At 29.5% G+C, this 15589-nt stretch overlaps 1 protein-coding gene across 1 annotated transcript; it reads left to right on the forward strand.

Moving 5' to 3' along the window:
- The first annotated feature begins 2475 nt into the window (after positions 1–2475).
- On the forward strand, positions 2476–3714 carry LOC102670484 (transcriptional regulator SUPERMAN). The gene has a single exon (XM_006595290.4). The coding sequence runs from the start codon at positions 2760–2762 to the stop codon at positions 3339–3341; it is 582 nt and encodes a 193-aa protein (XP_006595353.1). The 5' UTR covers positions 2476–2759; the 3' UTR covers positions 3342–3714.
- The last annotated feature ends 11875 nt before the right edge of the window (positions 3715–15589 follow it).

A 15589-nucleotide genomic window follows, 5' to 3' on the forward strand; every position in this document is an offset into this window, starting at 1 on the left:
ATTGGCCAGGAGCACCCTTACTGCAAGCCAAAAAATTAATACACGTTAAAAAAATATTTAATATAATAAAAAAATTAAGTGATCATAATTAATGTTTGCTAAAATGAAAGTTGTGATGACTATATATATAATTTCCTTTAAGATAATCTTGTTTAAAATAATGTCTAACGTTAAAATAAATACTTCTTTCAATGAGAATTCAAATTTTCATTTATCATATTTTAAAAAATTAGCCCCTTCTACAATACTAACTTCCTTGATACTGTGATGAGTGATGACTATATTATATTTATGAGTAAGAGTATTCTTTGTGTCTCATTAATAAAATTTTGCTTATAAGAAAAAGAAGTTTAAGAGAAAAATACTTTCTTCGTATATACAACACGTACAAACTATGTACAATATGCCTGCTAGGTGCTAGCCCTTATTGTTTGTTTATTTGTTATTAAAATCAAAAGGGGGATGTTAATTACCTAATCAAATTGCCGATGTAGGCCTAAATAACACAGGCAGACAATGTGCAAGAGGAACTAGCTTAGGCTAAATGGTTTGTTAATTTCTTCCCCATTAAACGATGTTGATTGTGATGACATAATGATTTTACGATGTGCCGCCACTAATTCGAGACCAAAAGACAAGGACAAACTATACAAAATGGCATGTTCTCTTCCATTTATATATATATGAAGGTTCCTGCATGTTTTCCACGCAAATACGACATTGGCGGGTGAAGCTCTTCCTTATATATATCGCATATAATTTTCTGTACTCTAGAATCTGTTTCATCACAAGATCATAGTTAGCAAAGTAATCTTAGTGTCATCTCAATGAGCAGGGTTTTGCTGTGTCATGCCTAGGAAAAATCTATGTGGCATATCCTTTTCGATATATATTGTGTGTTAATTGACTCCATGAAGAGGCAAAAGAAGTAAAAAAAGAAATTGAACATCTGATTTCTTGGTACCAAACGGAGAGAGATTGGACCTGTAAAATTTAATGCCAAACTTCAATTCCAGCTTCCTGAGGGGCCTTTGCACGTACGTAATCCTTTCGGTACATGTTGGGGCTGTTAGTCTTTGATGGATACATTTACTTTGTTCAAAAATTAAGGTAGGGTCACTTATCATGTTTATTACCATGTAGTAATATTTTTTTAATACAAAATTTAGACCAAATTACATGCACATAGGTTTAATGAAATTATACTCAATTATATTCCTTCCATATTGCTTTAACCTCTTTCCATCTCTATAATGGCATAAGCAATCAAGGACTGTCCTTATGATATTGCGATACTCCATTATATAAATTTATAGAGGTTTGCAAGGTAGAGAGAGAGAGTGTGTGAAATTTTGTTGAATCTCAATGAGTAGTACAGTATAAGCATATATAATTTGTCCTAAAATTTAACTAGAACTTTCTTTTCCTCACATGCAGCCGAATCAATTATAAAATATACAAATTAAAATCTAAAGGAGATCGATCATTGTTAAAGCTGTAACGATTCCCGAGCATTTACATGTCATGAAATCAAAACATTAAGTTAACCAAACAGTTAATTAGATGTAAGATACTACTATTTATCCTTATCATTCTATTAATTTTTCTGAATGAAAAAGGTTAAATTTAAGCATAGATATGTTCGAGATATATAATCAAAGACCTAAATGTCTTGAAAGCTGTTGGTCGTTAACCACTAAATTATAAAAACTTAAATGCTATGTGAAAACTTCTAAATAATTTTAGGTTAAACTAAAATAATTAGTCCATATCCGTACTTTCTTTAATTGGATTTTGGTCCCTATTGATTTTTTACAATAATTTCGATAAATTACATTTTATTCTCTTGTAATTTGACACTTTCTTAACTTATCTCCCTTTACTTTTATGCATAATTAAACTCCTCCTAACTTTGGATTAAAATGAAAATGTTATAATTCAAAATATTTCACCAAGACAATTTAGAGTTGGATTTGTTTTCTGTCGATTTAGAAATGCGTCTATAAAATAAACAATAACCTCCACCTTCCTCCAGCCCCCAGGCAATAAGGTTAGGTTGTTACGATGTATATACCATACAAACTGCAGATAGTACATATTAACAACACAAGGAAGTGGCCAAATATTTTGATGGAAAAATATTTTTCTTTGATATTAATCAGTTATACACAATATTACATAGATGAAAAAATAATTAATAATCCAATTCGTACGTCCCTCACTTTTGATGGAGAAGTTTCATGATTCATAAATTCATATATATATATATATATATATATATATATATATATATATATATATATATTTTGTATGTATGTATGTGTGTGTGTGACATGACTAGCTGTACCCGTAGAAAGAAGTTCTGGAATGGTAATAAAAGTCGTTTTGCAATTAGAGAGGTGCATAGCTAGATGAAAAGCACAAGAGTCCAAAAGGGAGACAAATAAATCATAACAAAACATAATCAAGATTAAAAAAATTAATCCACAAAAATAAAATAATGTTCCCATCATGCTATTGAGATGAATCCACAGCCGGCTAACAGAATACATCCCTAAGCAAACTTCTAAGACTTTTCCACTTTACACCACATTTACTTGACCATCTTTAGGTAATGCCTATGTCCTTCATTTGTCTCTTTCTCAAACCTTCTCCACCTTCTCCTTTCTATAATACTCCTCCCTCATCTTAGACCTTTACCCCTCATATTTTCACCCCAATTAACAATTATTTGCTCTCCGATCTTGTTGTTGTTCAGCATGGAATTCGGCTACCAAGAAGATTCCTCCAAAAGCTCGAGCGACGAAATCGATCGATCGTCCGAACAGAATGATGAGACGGGCATTGGCAGATCCTACGAGTGTGTGTTTTGCAAGAGAGGCTTCACCACTGCACAGGCTTTGGGGGGACACATGAACATACACAGAAAAGATAGAGCCAATAACAAGGCCAAACCCAATTTTCCTCCTTCGAGTTCAAGCAAGGTTGTTGATGAGAGTAATAACTACGCAAATCCAAGCTATCTTACAAGAGGGAATTACTATTCTTCTACTCTTCCTGATCATAGGGAGGTAGATGTTAATTACAGTTACTACCATCAATTGTATTTTCCCTCACACGCATGTGGTGCCAAATCACCTTCACATGTACAATATAGTAGTGAGGTTTTGTGTGTAGAGAACCAAAGGGATCCTCATCTTCTGTTTGGACAAGATTGGAGGCAAAGGGGTTTGAGTTTGTACACTAATCCACTATGTGTATATGAAAATAAAGACAAGATAGAAAACAACAGTGAAGAGGATGATCTGGATTTAGAGCTTAGACTTGGTCATCATCCATAGCATAATAGAGTACATATATTTATGTTAATATATATATATATATATATATATATATATATATATATATATATATATATATATATAATATCTAGTATAATATATATAACTATGAGTATTAATGTCTGGATTTTAGGCCTATATATATTTTATGGCGGGCAGTTGTATAGAGAGATGAGTTGCAAGTTGGAAGCAGAAAGAAGCAAGATTTCTATAGCATGGAGGCTTCTTCAAGGAAAGGTTGCAAGATCGTGTTTCTGGTAAGGGAAGGTACTCAAGATATATATACGTTTTCAATCTAGAGAAAATATCTACCTCTACTATATCTAGGGTTCTATCAGAAGTTCTTAGTTATGTGAATGTTTCTTTTGCTGCACCTTTTTTTTTTTTTTTTTGCTTAATTAATTAGGTATGCATTTTCATGACTGTCGCAATAAAAATTAGGTTTATTACTTGATTGTGCGTGTACTTTTCAATTTTTATAAAATAAAAATTCTCTACCTCTATCCAGTCTGATCCTTGATATGGAGACTATTGTTTCTTGTCCATCCTCTCTGCATTGTTTGAAGCATATGTTACACCAACCAACGGATTCTTACATTAATTCAAAGACAAATAAAGATGTAACACTGACTTAGGAGAGAGTAACTGTCATTAGTATTTTTTTAATACGTATTTTTTTATTAATAAATATTAGTTATTAATTTTTATTAAAGTGTTAAAAGGGAAAGATTCAAACCACAACTTCTCTCTCCTTCCTTCTTCTTTCAACTACCGATCAATCTTATAGTTCATTTTTTTTTAATATGTAGTAACTAGCATTGGTATAAACTCACAGTATAGAGGAGTACATAATTGCTCAAACATAAAAAAAAGTCCAACTAACCATGGATGTGTGTGCAAAGCTATTGTGTTAAATGTAATATATGTGGCTTAGTAAATTTGATTTCAGCAGTTTGGATGAGAAAGTATTTATATGCTTACTTGGTATATCTTGTTATCAGCACTTGAGTTCGAAGTATCTTGGTCATGGGATGATTGCATCAATAAAAATAATGTTTCTTGGGGGCACCATTTTTTTCATCTCCAAATTTTATTTTATGTTTTTTTGTTCAGCAAATTAAACAGGTATGTAAAGAAAATTTATTAATTAATTAGAATCTACAAATGTCTTGTTTTATTATAAAAAGTAGTGTCAAAATGATATGATAAAAATAATAGGCAAATAAGATTATTGTTACAACAATGAGTGGAAGATATATTTGTGTTATTGTGTATAATTTTTTCTTTGACGTGGCGGGAAGGTGACTGAATTGTAGCCTTTGAGACATGCTCCTCATATCCTCACCCAGGCCCCTCCTAATGTGGCTGTACTTTCCAGGTTTTTTAGATGAGTTTCTATAGAATTTAATGTTTAAATTAATTTTATTATACAAACATTTACACAAGTGTTTGTTTAAGTTTATAAAAGAAGCTTATAATTTTCTTATAAATTTAGATTTTGAGGCTAGCTACACCAAAAGGTGTTTGGACGTCCCAAAATGTATAAATTATCTTCGACACAACATTATGACGGCAAAACATATTTTTGTCTTGAAAAAGTGTTTTCTTATATTTGTGACCAGGATCATCTGAAATAATCTCTCAATCTTTTTCAATCAATCTCTATTTCCATAAAAGTGATATTGTCATTTTTCTCTTGGCTTTCCTTTTTCTCTTTTGTCATGCATCTAAAAATTATATTATTCGAACTCTAGATTGATCTTTTATTGAGTATTATTGCTGATGTTTAAAAAGGCTATTATATCTAGTCGATCGTGATATACATGGGGTTAGATTAACTCCCCATGACGGGACCAATTCGATTTTACTACTTTAAACTATATGTACACCAATGAATTTTATAGGATTTTACTAACATCAAATAATTGTAAGTATAAGTTTTTTGAAATTTTACCAACATTAAACATTTGTAAGTAGAAGTTATTTTAACTTTTACCTATACCAAATAATAATAAGTACATATTTTTGAATTTTACCTATGACAAACAAACGGTGGGTATACGTATTTTTTTTTACTTTTACATTTATGTGTGTAGGCAAAAGTCTTCGTAGATATATGTCATTTTTCTTATAAGATATTTAATAAATATTTAATTTTGTGTTTATTTTTTAATAATTTTTAATAAAATAATAAATTTATTTTTTATTCTTGACATTTTGTTAACTCCTGATAAATTATTAAATTTTATGTTTATTTTCTGATAAGAAATTCATTTTTTATTAGTCTTTTTTAAGGAGATTGATAATAAATGATTTTTTTATCAAAAAATAAAATTTGTTAATTTATGAAGGATTAAAAAAAGTATCAAGGATCAAAAATAATTTTTTTGTTTTATCATAAAACAAAAACAATTTTTTTTATTAAGGAGTAAACATAAAATTTGAATATTTATTAAGGATCACAAATATATTTTAGCCTTTATAAAATATGGGTTTTTTTATTATAGTTATTACAGGTACGAAGTATTTATTAAATTTGTTAATAATTAATCTCTCTTGATAAACTTGTTTGATCATCTTTGATGAATTTTTCTTCCTTTTTTTTTCACAAGACTCAAAAATGATATCTCTCTCAAATTCAGTATCATTCTAATCAATGATGGCTTATGAATAAATATAAGTTGAATTAAGTAGTCAAGTTTTTGCTTTTTAAACTAAAGCTAGTTAATTTTAATCCATTTGGGAAATAAATTTTTCAATCAAGTTAATCTTAATCACCATAAAATGTAATTTTATATATTTTAATATACAATGAATTTTTTTAAATAATCTATCACGATATACTTCCTAATTTTGTTTACTTAGGTCATTCAAGTTGAATAAATTAACTCAACTATGACCCAGTAAAGAAAAAAAGAGATGTCTTTTATCCAACCCAACCTAACAAAAGTTAATGATCTATTTTTGACTTGATTAGCAAGTGCATTTTAGAAAATAAAATATACTAACAATGATCGATTAGATTTTTTTTCTTTGCCTAAAAGCAATTCATCTTACATTATTAGTCTGAAAATTATTAATGTTGCGTGAGAAAAAATAATAATAATAAATATATATGATATCATATTTTCGTTTACATATTTTTTAAGACATTTATTTTTCAACTGATTGTTAATTCTTTATCTATTTAGAAGCCTTCTATCATGGAAGACTTTCTCATTTCCCCCAAAGTAGGAAATTTTTTATAACCATCATATCTTTATTCATTTTAATGGATGGATGTGATATATTTATTTATTTTCTCTCTTTTTTTTCTTCTTATTTCACCCTTCCATCTATCCCCACAGCATGCCCTCATCTTCTTCCTTCTTACACTAATTGTTGCAGCCCATCATGCGTCACTGTCGGAGGTGATTTCCAGTGGCGGCATTTTGTATTTATTTTTGTTTATTTCTCGATAACTGTCTTCCTCTTTCTTTCTTTCTCTCTTCTCCTGATTTGCAAATCCATTTTCTAAACCAAATATGAAAATTCAGTCCAAACCCAAATCCCAACAACCCATGTTTCTTCTTAGATCTTGTGCACAGCGAGGTGACGGAGGTGATGCGAAGATCCTTGCGAACGACCAACTGAAAACCTCACTATGCTCACAATAAAACCACTATGTTCCTTAAAACAGGAATAGAATCGAATCATTAATATTGTGAACCATCATATACAAAACCCACCACAAAGCCTATCGGAAAACCACCATGACCCATAAACAGGATCAGAACTAGATTCCATATCACCGTGAACCACCGCGATCCTTCGCAAAACCCACCACGAATCACAACAAATACACCACAAAACCATCATAGATGATGTGATTGTACTTGCAACAACAATATATATATATATATATATATATATATATATATATATATATATATATATATATATATATATATATATATATATATATATATATATATATATATATATATATATATATATATATATATATATATAACTTATTTAACTTTTAACTATGCAATAATTTTTGCAAACCATTGAGATTTACTTGAGAAGAGTCCTTAGTCTTTATATTGTTTTTAAACTATAATTTTTACTAAATGTTTTTTTAAAAAAAAATGTTGTATACCTGTATTCTTTATTTCTTGCAGAATTATTGTCTGCTAGCTCAAAATTAGACGTTTGGATACGAAACAATACTTGAGCTTCATGAGCAGATTAATTGGTTCTAATACAACAGAATTATTATGTTTGTCCGTGTCCTTAGGCAGAATTCCGTACGTGGTCATTAACCAAACTTTCATAGAATATGTAGAATGAAGATGCAAAAGAACAAATAAGAGAAAAGAAATTAAGTTTGAAGAGAAGAAAAGGGAGCAAATGCATTGCATATGTAATCTTAATTTGAAAATTGAGAGCAGGCCATGGACGGATCTCTCTCTCCTCTTGACTTAGACTTCAACGTTCTTAGTTTCTTGTTTTTAAATGATTGTCACACTCGGTTTGGTCATGCTCGTGCACATGCGTCGTTTCTTATATGCATGCGTATTTCTCAATCTACCCTTTATTTATCTTTTTGCCATCTTTTCATTAATCATTAGCCTCAGCGCGCAAATTAATTGATGTTTATAACTTGTAACAATACAAACAAATGCTACTATCTCTTTTTCCGTTTTTTGCTCACAAGAATGTGATGGAATAAGAGAATTAGGAAGCTTACATGCATGCATAAACATCATGAAATAAATAAGTTATCACATAGGTGAATTAAGATTCAACGAAAAACTTGAGAAGTTCAAAGTTCTAAGAATGACAAACTTGAGAGAATTAAACCTTAATTTCTAATTTTTTATTTTTAAACTTAATATATTTATTTAACTTTTTTAATATATTTTTTAAATAAATTATAATTTTTTATATTAAATTAGATTTGTTAACAAAATATTGCATAATCAAAGAAGCACCAATGGTCTAGTGTTAGCATAGTATCTTCTACAGACCTGAGTAGAGTTCCGGGCTGGTGCACGTACGGCTTTGTATTTATTTTTATAACTTTTTTCAGTTCTTTTCTTATAGTCAAATGTACAATTACATACCATGTTTAGAAGAAGGCAACAATGGGACCCACAGAGGTGGGTGGATTAACAAGACAAATTATTTTATTATAACAAGGCATGCTTGCTGTAATATGAAGCAAGGAGTTACTAAGACACGTGGATCAAAAGATGAAGACAAATAACCTCCAATCAAGTAGAAAAAGATGCCAGTGCTTGGGCTAGTATACCAGTACCACTGTATTGCATGAGTACCATAAAAATTGAAACCCATTGCAAGTCTAGCTGGCACCATTGATCATGGCTTTGCCCAAAGAGGCTACCCCTCCACCAGTCCACTCCCACCCAAAAAACAAACAAATAAATAAATTGGACTACTCATTCATTCACAAAGGAATAATAATATATTTTAATGGTATCAGCCAAATTCATGAAATAATAGTTCAAGTTTATAAGATAAACATAAGAAGCATTGTTTTCTTTTTAATATATTTTATGTTACATTTTAATAACTACGTACAGTACAATTCAGAATTTTAGTTGTTAATTTATTCATTATTTATGATTTTCACATACGTTGGGGGGACAATTGGTAGAGTTTTGGTGTTTGTTGCTTGTTGGAAGCTTGCATCTCATCTCTGCCATCAATATGCACGGAGCAGCTCAAGGTGTTGGTGGTTTCCATTGGTATTAATGTTTGGCAAATGTTGGTCACTTTTTGTGAAGGTGCTACATTTGGGTGATTTTACTTAACGCTTCCCATTTTTTGTTTGGTGCACCTTTTAAGAAATAATTGACACCTTAAAGGGAAGTTTTTACCCTTCATTTTGTATACCCTTTGTTGCATGTCCAACCTCATTATTGTAGCAGTCCCGTTCGTCGGTGAAGGTGAAGGGACCATTGCATTTCGTCACAATTCCCTCCATTGTTTGCTAGTCACCAGACCATTCCCATTGAAGGCACTGCAAAAGACACACTCAAAGGTAAGTGAGTGTGCATTATTGCAAATTACTGAATCCGGAACTATGTGAGGATGACATGGTGTCGATGTTTGAGTGTCACAATAATGTGCGTGGCGGTAGCAAGTGGTTGGTTGATGGCATGGTGGAGGGTTTGGTGTGGTGTGGAGGTGGTGTTAGGTGGTTGCGGTGGTGGTATAGGGTGGATGTAGGGTGTGGTGGTCATGGAGGTTTGGGAGAGAGAGGCAACTAGTGTTTGCTTGCAAGAAGGATAAAAGGGGAATATTAGGAATTCTGGAGGTGCACCTAGAAAAAAAGAAAGCTTTAAGTACATTACCCATTTGGATGTGTAGCACCAGATTTATAATGTTGAATGGACCTTTTTTTGTTAGAGTTTTAATTAGGAAAAATGTTATTCTCACCTGCTTTTGTTATTCACACCTCCACGCGAGTTTAAATGAGTTTATTCTCAAAATATCCTTTTGACATAAATATGTTTTCGTTGTACGAAATATATAACAGAATGCCTAAATTAAAAATATTTTAATTTCAAATTAAAGCATTATGCAACAAACAAATCTCTTAAAAATTTACTAAATAAAAAAACATATTTTTAAAAGATTTGAATTATTGTTAATTCATCATCATTATCATCATAATTGTTGTCCTCATCATTGTTATGATTGTTGCTGCATCCTCCATCATCGTTGTTTTACCACCATTGTCATGATCATTGTTGTCCCAACGATTATAAAAAATCACTCAAATTAATTTTCTTCTAGTATGGTTACCATGCCATGGATGCATATAAAATATATCTTAGCACCAAATAAATAGAATATATAAATATTGTTTAAAAATATATTTTTAATTTCAAATTTTAAATATCATTCAAATAAAAGTTATATATGTTAAATTTAAATATAAATATAAATATTTAAGAGTCTTTTGACATATAAAAATCAATAATTATAAAAAATTAAAGACCCACATAAATTTGTCCGAATATAATGACTAGTGAATAAATATAAATATGGATTAGTGTAAAATACATAAACATATAATTGTTTAAAAGTATTTTTTTTAAAACTTTCAAATTACATAAATGAAGGATGTTTTATTGCAAAAAGATATACAAACATCATTTATATAAAAGATGTATAGATTAAATTAAATATAAATATCTAAGATTCATTTGACATAAAAAAAATCAATGATTATAAATAATAAAAAAACAATGGATTTTTCCTATTTTTGATTTCCAGTTGGTTGTATGTGCAAGAGATGTAAAGATGGATTAGTGCAACATAATTAAAGTATATAATAGTTTAATTTTTTTTTGTAATTTCAAATTAAAAAAATGAACGATGTACATTTTGATATAAAAAGAAATTTTAAAAATTATTCATATAAAAATTATATATATTAAATTTAAATACAAATATAAAAAAGTATCTTGACAAAACCCATGAATAATATTTTCCTACTCTAATATAGTTACCTATGTGTGAAATGCATATAAAAATGAATTATCACAACATAAATAGAATATATAATTATATAAAAATATATATCTTTTTAAAATTTTCATATTAAAATAATCTTAATTATCTTAATTAAAACATATGTATGTGTTGATAATAATTAATTTAATTATTTTAAATCAGAAAATGTATTTTTTAATTAACTTAATTATTATATATAATTTTATGAATAAAAAATAGACAATTTTTTTTAAAATTTTGTTTCACTCAATTGCATAAGATTTCTCTTCTAGATTTATTTATTTATTTTTATTATTATAAAAATAAAGATAAAGATATCTCTTTTAAATTTAAATTCATTTATCTTTTTTATTTTGATATATATATATACTAATTATAGGATATCAATCATTTTCCACCCTAAGCCAGTAAACCCTAAAAACTAACATCCTAGGAGCTTTAGCATCACAGTAGACAGTTCACATTCTTCATAGATGAAAAAAGAAGCAGCAGGACGAAGCTGCAAGATTTGCCAGAAGAATGCATCGCAGAAATACTATGCACTCCTGTGGATGTGTGCAGTTTCTCCCTTCTGATTTGTCCTCTAACTCTATGAAGGCTCTCTTTTTCACTCTCTCCGACCGTCCCACCATCGTCGACCAGGCTACCAAGGTCCAAGGTAACTAATAATGCCATTACAAATTGAATTCGATGACTTTCCCCATACACTCTTCTTTGGTTCTCTTCACCTTTGTTGGAAATCGCAGCAGAGGAAAATTTCCTAGCTTGACTATAAGATCTTATTGTGTATTACTGATAACTTCGTTCAGAGAGAACGTGAGCTATTATATTGCTTACGCAAATATTTTTGTTCTAAAAAATTTCTGATATTTTGATTTAAAACATTATGTTGTTTTATTTCTTTTCTGATTTAAACTATTTTTTCCTCTCTCATCTCAAATTTGAAGAAATTTTTTTCAAAATTTCTTAGAGATAAATTATTTTTAATTTTCTCACATTTAATTATCTATATCTCATATCTCATTTAATAAGTTTAAATTACTTTATCTTTTTTCTTGAATATACTACTATCTGATATAAATATTTTATTTATATCAAAATTTATTTAAGATAAAAGATAAAGTAATTTAAATTTTAAAAATAAAGATATAGATAATTATTCACCCTAGCTAAACCCTAAATATAAGCATATACGGTAGAAGGTTTAGCTTGACAAATCACAATACATATTAGACATCTCTAATGGGAGGGAAAAGAAGCAGGACGAAGTTACATAATTATACATATGGATGTATATCATTTGTCTTTGTTAAGGAGTATTTGATAGAGGAGAAATTTTATTATACTTGCAAATCTTGATTCCTGGAAAAGTCAGATTATTAAGAATTATAATTCCTCAGAATAATATGTGTTTAAAATTTTTTTTAATTAAAATTGATTCTTGATAATTATAATTTCTTGACAATCTTTTTTTTAATTGTATATCAAACATAAAAATCATAGTTTTCCAATTAAAGATTCTTGAAAATGTAAAAAAAAATTCATCCATGTGTCTTGACGAGCATTAACAAAATTAATTTTGCAAAATTGATTTCTAATTTAGGTTAAAAATTGATTTTGAAGCACTGCGATTTATGGCACACACTTAATCATTAATTTTTGGTTGAGAGTGGATGCTTTTGATCAAAATTATCTGAAATGAATTGTGTTATGTGACTGGAATTAATTAATGCAGAGTTTTGAATTGGACAAAAAGACTGCGAAGAAGTGTTACATGTTTTCGGCCAGAGATCTCAGCATTGAATGTAAATCGGGTAACTGGACACGTACAAGTGCAAGGATGCAAGAGTCCAGGTCTACACTATTATTCACATTTTCCTTTTGTTTTACTATGTTTTGCGGATGTTTTTAATTCTGTGGCGTATATTGTTGTGCATGTGTTGCCTGCAGGTTCAAAAAAGTTGCTTGGCTCCCTTCTGAATCCTTCTTTTCCATTGGTAGGATGATAAACACGGGTATACAGCTTTTCTTGTGTTCAAGTTGATCGAAGCCAGCAAATCATTTTCTAGTGCCAGATCTACAAGTGTTACTTACTGCATATATAAAACGTCCTATGGAGAGAAGGGATGGGTGGTTGGAGATTAAGATTGGGAGCTTCAATTCAGGCCTTAAAGAAGACCAAGTGCCATTGAAAGTGAAGTCAATTAGAGATAGATGGACCCGCAGTAGTTTCATTATTGAAGGAATAGAACTTCGGCCTCCATGTTAGGCCTAGAAATAATATAAGCTTGTTCCTGTAAACCGTTTTTATTTAAAAAATAAATTTTTACTTATTTTAATAAAATAAGTAATTTCCTGTTTTTTTAGTATGTTTATTAGACTGTTTTTGCTTTTAAAAAAATTCTGTTTATTTTAAAAAGGAAAACAAATATTATCTGCTATTAAAAATTATATAAAAAATATTTATTTTTAAATTTTTTTCTTAAGTTTAAAGAAACTCGGCTTGTATTTATCAATTTACCGAGGGTTGCCACGAGGTTTTTTTTTCTTTTTTTCTTATTAGGACACTTAACAGACCCTATGACCATTTTATGTTGAGGTTCTATGCGGATCATGTTGTCCCACAGTTGCGGGATGAGTTTTTTATTTTTATTTTTTTTATCAGCAAACAACTTAACAATTTATTAGAAAGGTACCACAGAAGTACCATGGAAATTACATGGTGTCAAAGAGGGCTATTGCCTCTTCATCCTTTATCAAGTACATATCCAAAATTCTGCCACTATACCCGTACATGTTTTCCTTTACCATAGTAATTTTGTCTTTTCCACACTATATCAGATCAATGTGTCCATGTTCCCATAATCCTGGAATATTACTCTTGCACTCACACAATGTATATATACTCACCAAATCCATCTACAGTATAAGCTATATGCATTGGATACATATTATTGGGTTGGGAAACCATTCAAAAAAAGAGAACTGGAAATTCTTCTCATTATGGGATGAGTTGAACCGCTAAGAGTTGAAGGTGTTCAATTATGGGAGCAACATTTTATCCTTGCCAAAGCAGGAGCAGCTGAGGCCATATGTAGAGGGTTGGGGCCTCTTATATAAAATTTATAATGTGATATATTATTATGTTTTAAATTTAAATTCATTTATCTTATATTTGATATATATAAAAGAAGGGATTAAATTATATCGATGTAACTTTGAAAATACAATCACAATTGCAGTTGCATGCTGTCGAAAAACTGTCACGCTGCTGACAGATATTTAAAACCATGTTTCCATTGATTGGATGATAAACACGAGTATCTTGTCCCGAAATACCCAGTATGCAGCTTTTCTTGTGTTCAAGTTTATCGATGCCAGCGGATTTCGGTACCTTCCTAAGGTGTTATCCGTAGATTTTTCGGCCTCACCATCATCAGCCATAGCAGTAGCAGTCATAATTTCGTGGTGCGACCAACAAAACGTACTAATATTACTAATTTGAGAAGCAATGGGTAGTTGGAGACTGAGTTAGGGAACTTCAATTCAGGCCTAAAAGAAGAACACCACCGTCTGCTACTGCTGCTGACTAATGTTGTGGAGTCATGGAGGGATATATGTAAACCCGGTGGTTTCATTCTTGAAGGAATATAAGTTAGGCCCAAGCATGTTTCATCCATCAATTAACTTAGTAGCCAATTAAGATAGATAAGTCTTTACTCTTTAACAATTTTTAATAGGTTTAACTACTCATTTGTTTAGTGTAGTTTCACTATTCGTATTTTCTTAATATTTATGATTTAAAAGTGATTTTTTTAGTCTTATAATTTATATTTTATTTTTCTTTTAATCCTTATAATTTGTATTTTAATTTTCTTTTAATTCCTATAATTTGAAAATGATCTTTTTAGTCTATATATTTTATATTTTAATTTTATTTTAGTTTTTATCATTAAAATATGAGTAATATTATCAATTACAATTAACTATAAAAATATTAACAACTAATTTGTAATTAATTTATCGTAAGATAATTTATAATAAAAAAATAGTTGATAATTTATAACTAATTTGTAATTAATTATTTTTATATATATTTTGTGTAAGGACTAAAAGGTAATTAAAATACAAATTATAAGAACTAAAAAGATTATTTTCAAACTATAGAGAATAAAAAAGAATTAAAATATAAATTATAAGGACTAAAAAAATACTTTTAAACTGTAAGAACTAAAAAATAATTAAAATATAATCTATAAAGACTAAAAAAATTACTTTCAAACTATATAGAGACTAAAAATATCATCATAAATCAGTGACTCATGAATAATAATTAAGCAGCCAAGTTATTAATAACCTCATTACTATTTTTATAGGGTAGCTGAGATTGTGGTTCAATTGGATTTGCTCCGATTTCCAGCTAAGTATTCCCTCGAGTTGGGTGGGAGATAGTTTTAATTTAATTGCGTTTTGGTTTGCCTATTTTAAATGCCAAATATGCATAGATTTTACATTTCAGAAAAGGGTTGAGTTTGCATTCCTGAGAGAAGAAAAAAAAAATTGTGAATGCTTCCCTTTGAATGCCAAGTTGCAATTGAGTGGTTTACCGTTTTCAGGATCAATGAACATGATCATTTTGAAGGACCTTCAGATCCCTCTGTTACATTACATCATTAGTAAAGTATCAGCAGTAACCTTGTCAAGCTAGTTGTGTA

Source organism: Glycine max, chromosome 13 (genome assembly GCF_000004515.6).
Source record: "Glycine max cultivar Williams 82 chromosome 13, Glycine_max_v4.0, whole genome shotgun sequence".
NCBI lineage: Eukaryota > Viridiplantae > Streptophyta > Magnoliopsida > Fabales > Fabaceae > Glycine > Glycine max.